Below are 13,518 nucleotides of genomic sequence, written 5' to 3'. Positions count from 1 at the left end.
TGCCCTTGTACCGTCACAGTGGCCTACGAAATACCTCCCGGGGAGCGAGTTACAAGCCCGAGTCTTCTTCTGGGACCGCCAGCTTGAACTAACAGATTTCTCGGGCGCAGTAAGTTTTAGTGAGCTTGGGACGAAACTCTTAGACTTTGTCCGCAGCACAGTGTATGCTCCAGAACTCACTTCCAAATCTGGAAAACCCATGCCGCTGGTATTCGTCAGCCACAGTCTCGGTGGTCTGGTAGTGAAAGCAGCGCTCGCTGGTGCAGTCCCGAAGAATGACTCTTGCCTCAGAGCTATCAAAGGGCTCGTGTTTTTGGGTACTCCGCACCAAGAGTTGGACGAAAATTCACGCAATGATGCGGTTCGGAGGATAGTACAAGCGGCTATTGACAATCGCCTCGACCCTGGGCGGAACAATTCATTGAACGGACGAACCAAACGAGGATTCGCCCATACAGAGCAGACTGAGGCATACAATAAACTTGATTTGGACTTTGGAGGAGTATGTCGACGTTTACACATCAAGATGCTCTCCATCACAGAAACATCGGGACAGGTAAAGGGCCTTTGATTCCTACTTGGCTGCTTGGGAGTCAGTCTACTAACCTTTCAAAGTTGACGCCTCTAGACGGCATAGACTGTAAACTACCTAATGCGGAAAATGTGAGCGTCGACAAGGATCACGGGAGTCTCCCCAGACTATCGTGCACTGACGATGTTGTCTACGAAAAAATCGTCGAGTTTCTCCATGCAGTCCTGATTCGTGAGAAGCAATCGGAGAGCCGCATTTCAGGTGAGTGACGGCGATGCCCAAGACCCCAATGTCCAATTTGTAATGGGGGTCTAATATTTTATAGTAGACCTACCAGACCATCAAGACGACTACAATTACGTCTCCAAGTCAACGTCTCCTCAAGCCTCATTCTCACAGCCGTGTCAGCCCAAGTATTCTGAAAAAGGTGTGTGACCATCGGTCTACGGCAAAACAAATTACTGATATGGCGGCAGATATTATTTTGGCTCTGCAAAAAGATTCAAGTGGCTATCTCCCTTTACCATCCGACACAGTCGCCTCATCATTGTTGAATTCTATATCCGGCTTCCTGAAAAAGCCGGTGAACTCCAAAATAACAGACTGGCTAGACGATCCCGAGTGTCCATATCTCTGGATTCGAGGCAACACCGGCAGCGGCAAGACTGTCTTGATGGCGGAGCTATACCACCATTTGATCCAATCCTCTGGAGCTCAGAGTCAACCGGGCACCATGGCGAATCAGACATCAATTACAGGCTTCTTCTTCAACGGACGGCTGCAAGGTCAAAGGACTGCGAATGATATGCTTCGGTCCGTTCTCTATCACATATTCATTAAACGGGGCGATCTTGTCAATCTCCTCATCCGGGACGGAGACATCGTCGGCACAGATTTTCTTGGATCGTCTTTGTCGTGGGCAACTTTGTCGTCGGTTTTTGAAAAGACTGTGGAAGTGGCTTCTGATACCAGATTCATCCTCTTTCTTGACGCCTTGGATGAATGCGGGCCCGAAACAGAGCATGATTCAAATTATCTTTATAGAGTATGTCGGTTCATATCTCGCCGCCGACCGCTTCGAAATCTGAAGATATGCTTTTCCAGCCGACCTTCCAGCGTGTTCTTCTCCGAGTTTAGCGAGGTGGCGCAGCTGCGGATGGAAGACTTGAACGGCTCAGATATTTTCAGAGACGTTGAGCAACGACTACTACTGACAGGAGGCTTCGGCGAGGTAACACCGCAGCAGATGGACCACTTCAGCAGCTCAGATATCGTCAAATATGTTGAGCAACGATTAGCCAACGGAGAAGTTAACCCGGGACTAGTAGAAGATGTAACATATCTTTCTTGGGGAGCAATTCTCCAGAGAGCTCTCACTGTTCATAACCTGATTCAACGCTTGAAAGACGATTTGGATTTCAACCACCAAATTGTCCGTACCCCCGAATTGCTGGAGACTCTGTACGAGAGAATGTTGGATGATATCCCGTCACACTACAAGAAAGAGGCGTCCAGGATTCTTCGCATTATCGCCATTGTGCCATTTCAGTTGGATATTGATTTACTAAGCATCGCAGTCGAGGACTATAGTGTTGAGCCCGGAAGTTCTATCCAGGAAGCTGGAAGCGATCTTGCAGCTGTCAATGCCAAATATGGATACCATGAACCGAAGAGGAGCGAATCGGCCCACGAAGAGCGGAGACTCAAAGCAACTAGGCGTATGAACCGCCGTTGTGGTGGTCTTCTCTCTATTCAAGATGGAAACGACATTCGCTTCATCCATGACTCCGTGAGGAGCTTTCTCTCCAAGCCTCAGAATTCTCAACGATTACTCGGAGAATTGACAGACACAAGATTTGACCCTCCTATGAACCTGCTAAGCGCTTGCATTATTCGACTGAAACAAAACCTGAACGAAGAATGGCCAAGCAATGACTCCACCGTTGATTACAGAGCACTCATCAACAACTTGGTGACTCAGGCACTTGCTGCCGCCTCTCTTGCCGACGATGGCCCTGGAGTGTTTCCCTACTACACCCGCCTGTTCAACGAGCTCAGCGATGTCTGTCTTCGCATCCAACGACTACAGCCATTACCTACTAGCCTGACGTACACAGCCCCCGTGCCTGGTTCCTTCAATGGCATAATATACGAGCACTACCGCGTCCTCCTGGCTATAAAAGCCGAACTATGGTGGTATTTGCGCACCACAGTAAATGAGAACATCGTCATGCTGAAAGACAACAGTAATGTCTCCCTCCTCACACATCTCATCAATACAAAGGACCTAGCCACGCTCCCCTGGGCGACCACCATCCGCGACTCACATAATCTTCCACGCCCTGACGTGGTAAAGCTCTTCTTCAAATTTCAGGCGGACCCTAATGATGCTACACCAGATCGAAATGTGTCGTGAAGTTCTCGAGGCGGGCTACCACCTCTTTCACGTCGATACAGTGCCATCGAATCCTGGGCCCGCGCAGACACATGAGAATAAGACCAAATGGGTTGCGATTATGAAACTGTTTCTGGACTACGGCGCAGATGTCAATGCCAGTTTCCCAGAGACCAGGTTCGAGTTGCGCGATCCTCTAGCGGACATGGAGCAGACTACGTCTCTGCGCTTCAAAACACTAGAGCCTGAGCAGACGTTGCGGGACGTGCTGAGCCTCAACAGCGAGTACAATAGCGAATATAGAGAGTATCTAGGGATCATCGAGGAGAAGCGCAATATGCAACCGCGCCAAGTAGCGGAAGCGCCCACGTCCCCCCAGCTCATGCCCGTATCGGCGACATCTGGGTCGCCAAGTAAGATGCCGCGGCTTGACCATCTTTCGCAGTCTTCGACTCGTTCATGCACACAGCCAGAGACGGGTGGTGTCAGGACAATTGATACCGAGGAAGGGCAGACGCCGGGGGATTATACTCAAAGACGGACTTCTCGGTCCGCCCAAGAACAGCTTTCCGAGGAAAGTCAACCAGAACAAGAGGTTCAGCGGGATAGGTGGTCTCGTTTACGACAGGGGATTATTCGTTTCAGGCATAGCCGGACCCCTAAGTAGGTACTGGGGCAACTAAACATGTTTTACGTTGAAATTAATCATGTAGTACCCCTTAGTCCTAATCTGGAAGAACGCCTAACTCCTATAAATTCAGTGAGGCGTACGTTTATTTCATTTTATAGCCTTATCAATGTCTGTATTAATATATATATATGTATATATGTGTGTGTGTGTGTGTGTGATTTACGTTCATAGCTTATTTTATAATGGCAGTAAAAAGCCGTAATTGGGCGTGGCACGAGTAGTGCCCTTGTATTTTTTACACAAAGTCGCGACTTAAAAACGTAGGAGCGTGGCATTGTACTTGGTGGGTATATATATCTGATACAATCCTAAGACTAGGAGTTGATGGTAATACCTATAATGCCGCGTCGTGGTACTATCTCTTTAGCTGCGGAATAACTCGTGGAGGCTCCTCTAACATACAATTTTCCTAGGTACGTGAGTCTCCGCGAGCTATTCTGCAGCTGAAAAGATAAAGAGCAATGACTTGCCCTATTTTAAGGTCCTGATATCTGACACTATTATATGCGACAGAGACTTCCCCAAAACTTTGGTGGAACAAAACTGTCCTCGAGCATGCTAATTAGTATTGGACCACCCACCAATGTGAGTATTAAGATAACATTGAAGTGTCCCGATTATTACTCTAAATCAGGCGCGGTCTTGGCTGAGTGATTGTGTGTTGGCCCCGACCAGCACTTTTTACATGGCTTCAAATGTTGTAATGGCCCGAGGACCGAGTGCTAGCAGATGGGTTGTTTCGAAGTTATCCGGTCCGAAGACAGGGAAGTTGGCATTATTATACAGCCGCACCAGTGTAGCAGTCCGCGGGTACCAAGTCATGCAATATTGGCATCTGGTGGGCGTGACCTCTCCGTCTTGGCTATCCAGTGATGTCCCCCCAAATGTTGACGGTAATAAAAACAAGTCTGGTGTTGTCTGGTACTAAATGTCTTGATACGGTCCCCAATTGACTCATGTTGGTTTCGGTGTCTATTAGCTTATATGAAACTGCAGCCTGCCGGCCACCTCTAGCCTTTTTTTGATGCCGACTAAATATCAGAATTTGCAGGGCAAGGTTGCGCTTGTTTTAGCCTTGTAGCAATCAAGAGGGCTGTATCTAGCATTACGTATTAAAGCGCGTTGTGCGCTTGTGTTTGCGTGAGGATAATATTTACAGGCAGGATTGCCGCCTCCTTCCAGAGAAATACTCGCGGGGTGGTCTTTCAGACAGGTAGGATGGCGTGGTAGGCCTTGTTCAGGATTATTTGGAGTTTTAAGAGTTAATAAAATAGTCCTTACTCTCCTCTGTGTTATCTTGGAGGGGAAGCCTGGGAACCATGTGTCCAGTCCGTAGAAGAGTGTGGATAGGGCTACAGCATAGACTGCTCTCCTAGCTGCTACTGATGACGTTTTCCGTACTGTATTGCCAATAAACCGTAGCTGTGAGATGGACTTATTTGCCGTAAGTGACAATTTCTCAATGTGCGTGTTACAAGTAAGCTTACGGTTGAGCTAGACTCGCAGCCAGCGTATTGACTTCTGTGCCTTAACTTCCCGGTCCTGGTGGAAGACTGGTGGGGAGCTTCTGTTCTGTCAAGTTTTCTAGAGAAGTGAATGACTTTTGTCTTGTCTGGGTCAAAGGAGAAAGCCTCCCGTTGTCCCTATGCCCCCATTTCGCGATTGTAATATTTGTCTCCGCTGTAGTCTCCTTTAAAGTGTCTCCTATAAAGAGCATCACTGTGTCGTCTGCATAGCCGTACCTTTCTGTTGCCCTAGGTAGAGAGTACATAGGAGTCGTAGCTAGGAGATAGAGTATTGGTGATGGGGGCGAGCCTTGAGGGAGGCCGCAGATGAGTCAATTCTGCGGGTTTTGTTTTAGCATGTCAAGTTGGAATCTGACTAGTGCTTAATGTTGCGATGGGAGACAAAATGATAGGTCCACCATATCAGAAAATCCGGACATCCTTGTTGTCGAAGTAGGAGAATTAGCCCATTGGGGAGAATCGTGTTGAAAGGAAAGAACAGAAGGTCTCAATCATTGTGACGAGTGACAACCTTTGCACGCCGTTTCCTCCATGTACATCTGTAACATTGTGCACATGTGAAGGCACCAGACTCAGTGCTGGTGACCAGTGACCTTTAGCATTGACCTCAAGTGCTAGCTCTTGAGCTCACCCCCCCCGGGGACAGCTCGTGCTTACGGGGTACCAGACAGATACAGGCACCAGACCAGTTGACCTCTCAAGTTACGGTGCACAGCCCGCACCAGACCGCTACAGTTCCCCACATGTGCCCCAGTACCGCCACTGAAGTCATGTCAACTGGTGCCAGCTGGCATCAATGTGTGCTTAAGCTGGTGGCCGCCTGGCACGTGCTAGCAGTTGATTATGTCAATGCCCCCAGGTGCCGTCTCTCGTCTGCATGTGACCATTGATCAAATGGATCTCTAGCATTCCTTTCCCAACCCTCGTTTCACACTTTAGACGTCTGCATATCCCGCCTACTTTCGCTTCGTCGGCAATGGCAGCAATGCTTAAAGCTGTCTGTCAAGGCAAAAATTCCGCCGATTTCGACCAATGTCCAGAGACGCAAGACACCTCGATGCAGGGCATGAAAGCCTCGCCATCAACAATACCTGCATCCGCCGCTTCCTTACTCTTGTTGCCCTCAAGACTACCGCACGGTTCTTTCATCGCCAAGGCGCTTGCGTCCCCATTTCGAGACGCCTAATCGTCAAGTCGGATGCCTTTGTCGACTTGACAGAAGGAGCAACAATGAAATTTGTCGCCAACAACACCTCCGTCCCTATACCCAAGGTCTGGTGCTCCTTTACTCGCAATGGACGCGTATACCTTGTCATGGAGAGAATACGAGGCGATTGCATCGCGAAAGGATGGGATGATCGATCCAAAGAATCCAAGGACAAGCTCTTGGCGCAGTTGAAGCTCATGGTGGAAGAAATTCGTTCGCTTCAGCCTCGCCCTGACGCGGGGGTCGAGAGCTGCGTTGGCGGGTCGTTATTCGATAGCCGGATGCCCCGTCCAGATCGCCGCTTCGGCCCTTTCCAAACCATACAAGAATTTCACTTGTGGCTGAGGGACAACTTGCGGCCCTCGGAAGCCGAGAAGCCTGAGCAGGCGGCTGAACAAGATTGGAAGGACGTCAAGGACATGGCCGCTCGACAGGACGGGCCTTGGCCTCGGCCAGTCTTCACGCACGGTGATTTGAACCCATGCAATATAATTGTCCGAGGGGATAAAGTTGTTGGCATCATCGACTGGGAATTTTCTGGTTGGTATCCAAATTATTGGGAATATACGTCTGCGTGGTGCACCCAGATATTGAGAACAGAGTGGCAGGATCTACTCAGCAGCTTCTTGGAGCCATTCCCAGAGGACTTGGAGATGGAAAGGACTAGGCAGAGGTGGTGGGGAGAGATCTGAACAAGGTCTAAATCGGCCTACATATCTATTTTGTTTCGAATTACAACCCTCGCCTGATGGCCCAATGCGTAGCCCTGACCTGGTGCTATCCCGCCGTCTGAGAGACGATTGGACTGTACTGTCTGTCTGGAATACACCAGCCGAATGCTAAGCGCCCAAGGCCCTGATTTATTGGCTCTGCATCCCTCTCCTTCGGCCATGGCCTGAAACGGGCCCCAGGTTAGGTGTCTCAAGCAGGAACGATATGAACCAATTTCAATGGCTCCCGAAGTTCTCAGCTGCGACGGCCCCTTCACTTTCTCTGAGTCGACCCAAGGCCCAAGACTCTTCATAAAGCGAATCTTCCTCTCAATTATTCATGGTTTCTTTGACTGTTTACCAGTACTTTCAGAGCTCATCTAAATGGAGAGATCGCGGACCAGTCAGTGCCTTTCCTATTTTGCTCAGTGACTTTGACAAGTAGTAGGAATGGTCTCCAACAAGAAACGTCTTTACGTCGCCCTCTATCCTAGTGGCATCGTGAATGATGAAACGCGAAGGTGAAGAAGCCGCAGCGGCCTGCCCTCCGACTTCTGTATCTAGAAGCTTACATTTGAGTCCGAGAACAGGTACCATTGGGGCTTCCTAGTCGGGCCCAAGGTCGAGGATCAAGACTCGGTCCAAGGTATGCGCTACCACGTCAAAAATCCCATTTCTCGGGGTTGGGTGTACGAGGAAGCGGAGCTACGCGACGTTCGATCCACCAACAACCTACTCGTCCGCATCCTCGTCGCCAAGGTCCTGGATGAGGAGCGCCTCGCAAACATTCTCCGAGCCGTTCCTATTGTGCAAAATGACGCCAACTGGAGGTGTCGCACCTGGATTGCAAATGCGGTGGCAGCGGTGAAGCAGGACGGCAGAGCCGTAGGTAGGGCAGTGCTAGATTGGGGGGAAATAGAGCGTGTCGCGAGACGGTTTGCTGGCGAGAAGACGGCCGCCGGTCGCTTTAGGGATGTTAAACTGGCGCTGAAGCCGAAGCCGACATGGGATATGTTGCAAAACAGGGAGACTGTCTCGTAAAACGACGCCGAGTAGCTCGGAAGCATGGCTGTGAGGCCATGATCGGAACCGACTCATATGCTTCCCAACCAGATAATGATTTGGCGCCGAATGGCCTCTCACCGGCGATGATATTTCATGCCTTGCTGGTCTTGTCTAAATCTACAACCGATCAGCTCCTAGCCGCTTCTTAAGTCCGGCCATGCTAGATGGTTTGTAGGTATTGGTAAATTGTACTTATCTAATATTACCTTGAGTCCTTGAGTAAATCTTGTGGCCCGGGTTTCCTGGCCCCAATTTTCTCCCCGTTATGCTCGTGACATTACCGTCTTTCGTGAACAGACCGTTCCAAAGTAAGAGCTTTATAACGTCTCTTAACATATAATACTAGCTGGGAAAACTCTCAATACGTAATTTATCTCGTCGTAGAGCTTGAAGTCGAGGCTCTTGCCGATTCTTTCGAAGGTTCCTCATTGGGAGATCTGGTACTATTGATGCTCGGGAGACACATTTCACTAGGTCACCAGTTTTTTAAGGGTCAAATGCGGAGGACTCCGTATTCAGTTGCAACTGCAGTACTAAATGAGACATGTCTGTCCCGGACTGCTTAGTGCGCCATCGGAAAGTCCTCCGCGTATGTATGACGTTCTGATGCGGAGGTGCCACTGGCCTCTATGATATAACAGTGACGCTCATGCACGTTGCAACACCTCAACCTATAAAAACGGCCGCGCCTTGCTCTGTTAAAAGCCAGGCTTTACGGGAAAAGCGCAGGCTTGTTGTTGTCTAGCGAACCCCTTCCATCATGCCCACCACGCGGTCTGGAAAATCTAGCGCCGGAGCGCAGGCGCAGCCAGCTGGGAAGAAGCGGAAAATAGAGATCGGCGACGAAATCAGCCCAAAAGGGAAGAATAAAAAAGTTGGAGAGCACAGGAATACTGCTGATTCGACCAAAAAGCGCCCACAAAAACAGACAGATGCAAAGCAGGCAGACTCCAACACACAAGCACCACCTCGTGTCTTGGAAAAGGGAGTGCTGTACTACTTTATCCGTGGCCGGGTTGGCATCGATGAACCCAAGTCCATCGACGACATCGCAAGAGGATATCTCATCCTTCGGCCCATCCCCGACGACGCAAAGCTCCACGGTGCACTCCCCACGTCAGCTACAGCCAGACTTATCGCTTTGCCAAAAAAGGCGCTACCTGCAAGCCCAAAGGACAGATTCATGGCGTTTGTCGAAAAATCACACGTGTCGTATGACGAGCTTGGCGCCAAGTTTCTAAAGGGAGACGTTTACGAGACGAAGACGGCGGGACGTCGTCAATCTCCTGATGCAACGCCCGTAGGGGAAGGCGTGTATGTTCTTACGACCACGGGGCGCGAGAGTCACCTTTCGTACATGGCAACTCTGCCCCATGAGCTGGGTGAGCTGCAACATGCGCTGCGATTCAACGACAAGGGGAGTTTCATCATCAGTAGCAAGAATCCGACGTACAAGGGGCCGTCGTTTGCACAGTTACCAAAGGGACCAGAGTACCCTCCATCGTAAGTGCGCACCGACACTCGAGAGAGCAGCTTCAAGTGCGGCATCTGACAATGTCTGGCAGGGTGCTTGACAAGTTCGGGGACTTGCGCTGGGTGGGAGCGCAGCCTGAGTTTATGGATTATCCCCGCGCGCAAATCTTGCTGATTGGACACAAGACTGGACTTGGTAAGGAGGACAAGAAGGTTGAACATGGAGAGGATCCGGTTGAGACGTTGAGTCGGCTGGAAAAGGACGACCTTGACAGGATGCAGCATTTGTCGCCGGATGAGTCGGATGCGATCTATGCGGATTTGCACAACAGGAAGATGTCACATCCGGAGATTCAAAGCGACCTTGGCGGCTAGTCTTTCCAACACAGCGACTTCCCCTGATACCTTTTGATCCCACAGTTGTGCTTTGTGTTCGTCATTTTGAGTCGACGCGTGTGCTATTCTCGGTATAGTTCTTCGTCGTCCTGATTCGCGTACCCTAGCTACAATTAGTTTTAGGTTTGGACAAATCAAAAGGCAAGTGTGGTGGGCGGTTGGGTAGCTGGTAGTAGCCATCTCTTTTTTACGAATGGTCTCGGTGACTAGAGCATGAACGTCAGGGAATCGCTGCGCGTTCTGTTTGGCCATGACTTGACCAGCTCTTCGTATCACGTGCGGCCTGTGCCGGGACGCGAGCACTGATTAGGTATAGTGCAACTCGTGCCCCGCAATTCACCAGCTGGCGGCACCGAGCCTGACGGTAGAAAAATTGGAGTGCTGTGGGGTAACAGATCGACACCAGACTCGAACGCATCCGGCGCATTTCTCTCCCGGTGTCTTGAGATCCCCGTTCGGACCCTTGTATATCCTCTTTGGCCCCGAGTCAGAACAAGGGACCTCTGGAATTATGGCACGCAAGAGGAGGCAGAGCAGCTCCAAAGCCCACCAACCTCGACGATTACTCCCGAGTAAGCCCGAAGACCGTCGGCATGGCCTGGCACCCCCAACCTCGGCGTCGACATCAGGGCGGCGCAAACACCCGACAAAATCTGCGTGCTTGGCTTGTCAAAGGCGAAAGTCCAAAGTATGGCAGTGACTTCTCTTTGCAATCTTGCTTGGTGGCTAAGAAACCATGTTGATAGTGTAGCGGGGAGCGCCCGACGTGTGCAAGCTGCGCGACCAAAGGCGACACTTGTCTCTACGAAACGGACAGGTCGGGCGAGACACATTTGCAAGCCATGAAGAGGAGATTCGAGGAGATGGAAGCAACCAACACCATATATGAGAAACTCTATGGGCTTCTCCAAGTTACAAACGAATCAGATGCAAAACAAGTCTTTGAAAAGATTCGGCGTGGCGTAGACGTTGGGAGCATACTTGTCCAAAGCAATGAAACCAGTACCACGACGCCGCCTGGCATTGCGAGCGACGCTTCTCCCAGTTCATGTTTCCAACAATTGCGCTCGTGGAAGTACTGCCGCCCTGCTTCAAGGAACAACGGGCTGCCGGCCGACACAGACGAGTCAACCATACTGACTCTTCCCCCGCGGCCGCTCGACGCCTACGTGTCTCACTGGCATCAGGATAGGTGGACTCAGATAGGATGGACAAAGGCGCACATACATCACCTCATCGACGCCATTTTTTCTTGGGACTACCTCCCTTTCAGCCTTTTATCTCACGATCTTTTTCTGCAGAGCTTCTATAGCGACTCGAGCCAGTTTTGTTCCTCGGCATTGGTGTGCGCTATCCTAGCACTGGCATGTCGCCTGGTAAACGAAGACAAGGACGAACTTGACGTTCTCCCATCTGGGTGGATTGGGAGCAAAACCTTTTTTGACCAGGCTAATGCAAAGCTGCACAAACACCGGACCAAGGTCCTTCCGGATATACAAGCAATCGGAGTACTCTCACTCTATCACCTGCGATGTGGACAAGAAGCCAAGGCGCAAGAGTATGCTGAAAATTTCATGGCTAATATTAAAGAGTATCACGACCCCGACTCTTCAGTTCGCAACAAGGGTGAGCAATACGAGAGAGTGCTGGACATTACCTACTGTGGGGCGGTATCGCTGTCTCGGTATGTGAATAAAAGATGCCATGACTTGTGTTGGGTGGCTATTTGACATGTTTTGCAGCATGTTACTTTTGACCACGGGGCGCGTGTTTACCATTCAACTGTCCACCGCCCAAGCACATGTATCCATCTTGAATACGCTACATCCGATCATGCAAACTAGAAACGGCGGTCGTGGGTCTAGTCCAGGTGCGTACTCGAAGACAGAGACAAAGTAGTCGAGAGTCTGCTGGGTAACAGGATCGCAGCCTTGACCCCAGGAGGGCGCAACTTGCAGATGCTTGGCATGCAGTTCATCTCGGGCAAGATCTTCGAGTTGACCGAATGGGTGTACAGTTTCATAGCGCTGGCTCGCTCAAGCATCCGAAGTGGCTCGGGTAACGTGAGGGCCTTCTACAAGAAGTGTCTGGACTGGTACAAGGAGTTGTTTGCCTATGCCGAAAGTGACTGCGGCAGAACGCCGTTTGTACTATTCGCCCAGTAAGCACATGACACCGGCAAAGGGGCACAGGCACCTAACCATGATGCAGCATATATTACCACTACTGCCTTCTGTGTGCCTTCCGGCCCCTCATCGGCAAGGACATGGGAAGCACCGACATCCGGCCATTCACGATATGCAAGGAGACTGCGCAGTCCGTCCTAGCCCTGACCCAGTCCTACGATGACCTTTTTACTCTTCGCCGCGTGTCTGGACTCATGCCGTATTTCGTTTGCACCGCGGGTATGCTTGGTCTGAGTATGGAAACGGAGGGCAGGTCCATGAGCTCGGTGCACCTACGCCTACAGCACACTGCACAGGAGGATGAAATGATGGCCGTGCAACAATCTCCAAGTCCGGATGAAGGCAATGTAAGGACAGCATCTCCGTACATCACAATGTCGGCGACCGATCATGCGCGCCTGCTGCTTACCAAGATGGGCTCCGCACATCCGGCGGCGAATATTGCCAGGAACCAGCTTCAAGTCACCTGAGGAATCTGGGTACTGCGTGACAGATATCCACAGCGGATTCGGCAATGTAGTCATCTTGCAAACATTGCCCTCTCTCCTTCATGATGGCCGCGTGGTCATGGGGCAAGCTCACGAAACTCCTTCCACTCTTCTGTCGTGGTGCGCTGCGGGAAGCCCGGGGCTCCCACAAAACGCCCCGAAGCACGTTTGCCGTGGAAGACAAGACGAGGGTAATTCTTAGCGTTTGGTCCAAATTGGCACCGTTGCTAGCAGGCTTTTGATCTTGCATCGATTCCCAAGGTTTCGGCTTCTTGTTGCATTGGGGAGGGGGAACAAAATGTGTTCCAATCACAGTAACTATGACCAAATATAACTGAAAGATTGGCGTTGATACCACAGAAATAGAAAACGATCTAAAATTCATCAAGAGACTGTGTCAAAAATACTCTACACACAAGAAGGACAGTACACTGGGAATTTACGAACCGGCCCCCCTTATAAAAAAAATGAGAAAGGAAGAAAAAAGCAACAGAAGAAATGTTCCTCCGACTCCAAGCTAAATGTAGTAAATCTTCTACTAGCAACTCGGCCGTATCATCCTCCGCAAACATCTACTACAGAAACACCTATCCGGCTTCCGTCGTTTTAGCATTTCGGGGTTCTCGGGGTAGGAGACGTGCCGGGCGCTGGGTCGAGGTGCGCGAGCGACCTTGTTGGGTCTTTTTGTTCGGAGGGGACATGCAAGTATAATATTTCTTGCCCTGATAGCCTGCGGCGTCATGTATGAGGGAATTGGCTCGTTATCTTTCTGTACCAGACCCGCCTCAGGAGCCATGCTGTGACTCTTTGGCGCAAGAGCCGACGTTGCACATCTAGGATGCCACGGAG

The 13,518-nt window shown here is 50.5% G+C and overlaps 5 protein-coding genes across 5 annotated transcripts; all 5 read left to right on the top strand.

Annotated features, from left to right (window-relative positions):
- Positions 1-526: 526 nt before the first annotated feature.
- On the top strand, positions 527-3,594 carry MAA_09527 (ankyrin repeat protein; the record flags this gene model as incomplete). The annotated part of the gene is made up of 5 exons (XM_007827525.2): positions 527-556; positions 616-793; positions 858-959; positions 1,009-2,882; positions 2,932-3,594. 5 exons carry the CDS (start codon positions 527-529, stop codon positions 3,592-3,594), a joined length of 2,847 nt encoding a protein of 948 aa, XP_007825716.2.
- A 2,582-nt stretch (positions 3,595-6,176) lies between these two features.
- Positions 6,177-7,043, top strand: MAA_09528 (protein kinase subdomain-containing protein; the record flags this gene model as incomplete). The annotated part of the gene is made up of 1 exon (XM_007827526.2): positions 6,177-7,043. The coding sequence occupies one exon, from the start codon at positions 6,177-6,179 to the stop codon at positions 7,041-7,043; it is 867 nt and encodes a 288-aa protein (XP_007825717.2).
- Positions 7,044-7,511: 468 nt separating this feature from the next.
- Positions 7,512-8,102, top strand: MAA_09529 (uncharacterized protein; the record flags this gene model as incomplete). Its single annotated transcript, XM_007827527.1, has 2 exons — positions 7,512-7,562; positions 7,629-8,102. 2 exons carry the CDS (start codon positions 7,512-7,514, stop codon positions 8,100-8,102), a joined length of 525 nt encoding a protein of 174 aa, XP_007825718.1.
- Positions 8,103-8,886: 784 nt separating this feature from the next.
- Positions 8,887-9,974, top strand: MAA_09530 (BTB domain transcription factor; the record flags this gene model as incomplete). The annotated part of the gene is made up of 2 exons (XM_007827528.1): positions 8,887-9,629; positions 9,692-9,974. The coding sequence occupies 2 exons, from the start codon at positions 8,887-8,889 to the stop codon at positions 9,972-9,974; spliced, it is 1,026 nt and encodes a 341-aa protein (XP_007825719.1).
- Positions 9,975-10,837: 863 nt separating this feature from the next.
- On the top strand, positions 10,838-12,651 carry MAA_09531 (Fungal transcriptional regulatory protein; the record flags this gene model as incomplete). Its single annotated transcript, XM_007827529.1, has 3 exons — positions 10,838-11,679; positions 11,884-12,156; positions 12,207-12,651. The coding sequence occupies 3 exons, from the start codon at positions 10,838-10,840 to the stop codon at positions 12,649-12,651; spliced, it is 1,560 nt and encodes a 519-aa protein (XP_007825720.1).
- Positions 12,652-13,518: the final 867 nt, after the last annotated feature.

The sequence above is a fragment of the Metarhizium robertsii genome (genome assembly GCF_000187425.2).
Source record: "Metarhizium robertsii ARSEF 23 chromosome Unknown MAA_Scf_5, whole genome shotgun sequence".
Classification (NCBI taxonomy): Eukaryota; Fungi; Ascomycota; class Sordariomycetes; order Hypocreales; family Clavicipitaceae; genus Metarhizium; species Metarhizium robertsii.
Note: the sequence above shows the minus strand (reverse complement) of the source record. Positions and strands in the feature narration are given on the sequence as shown.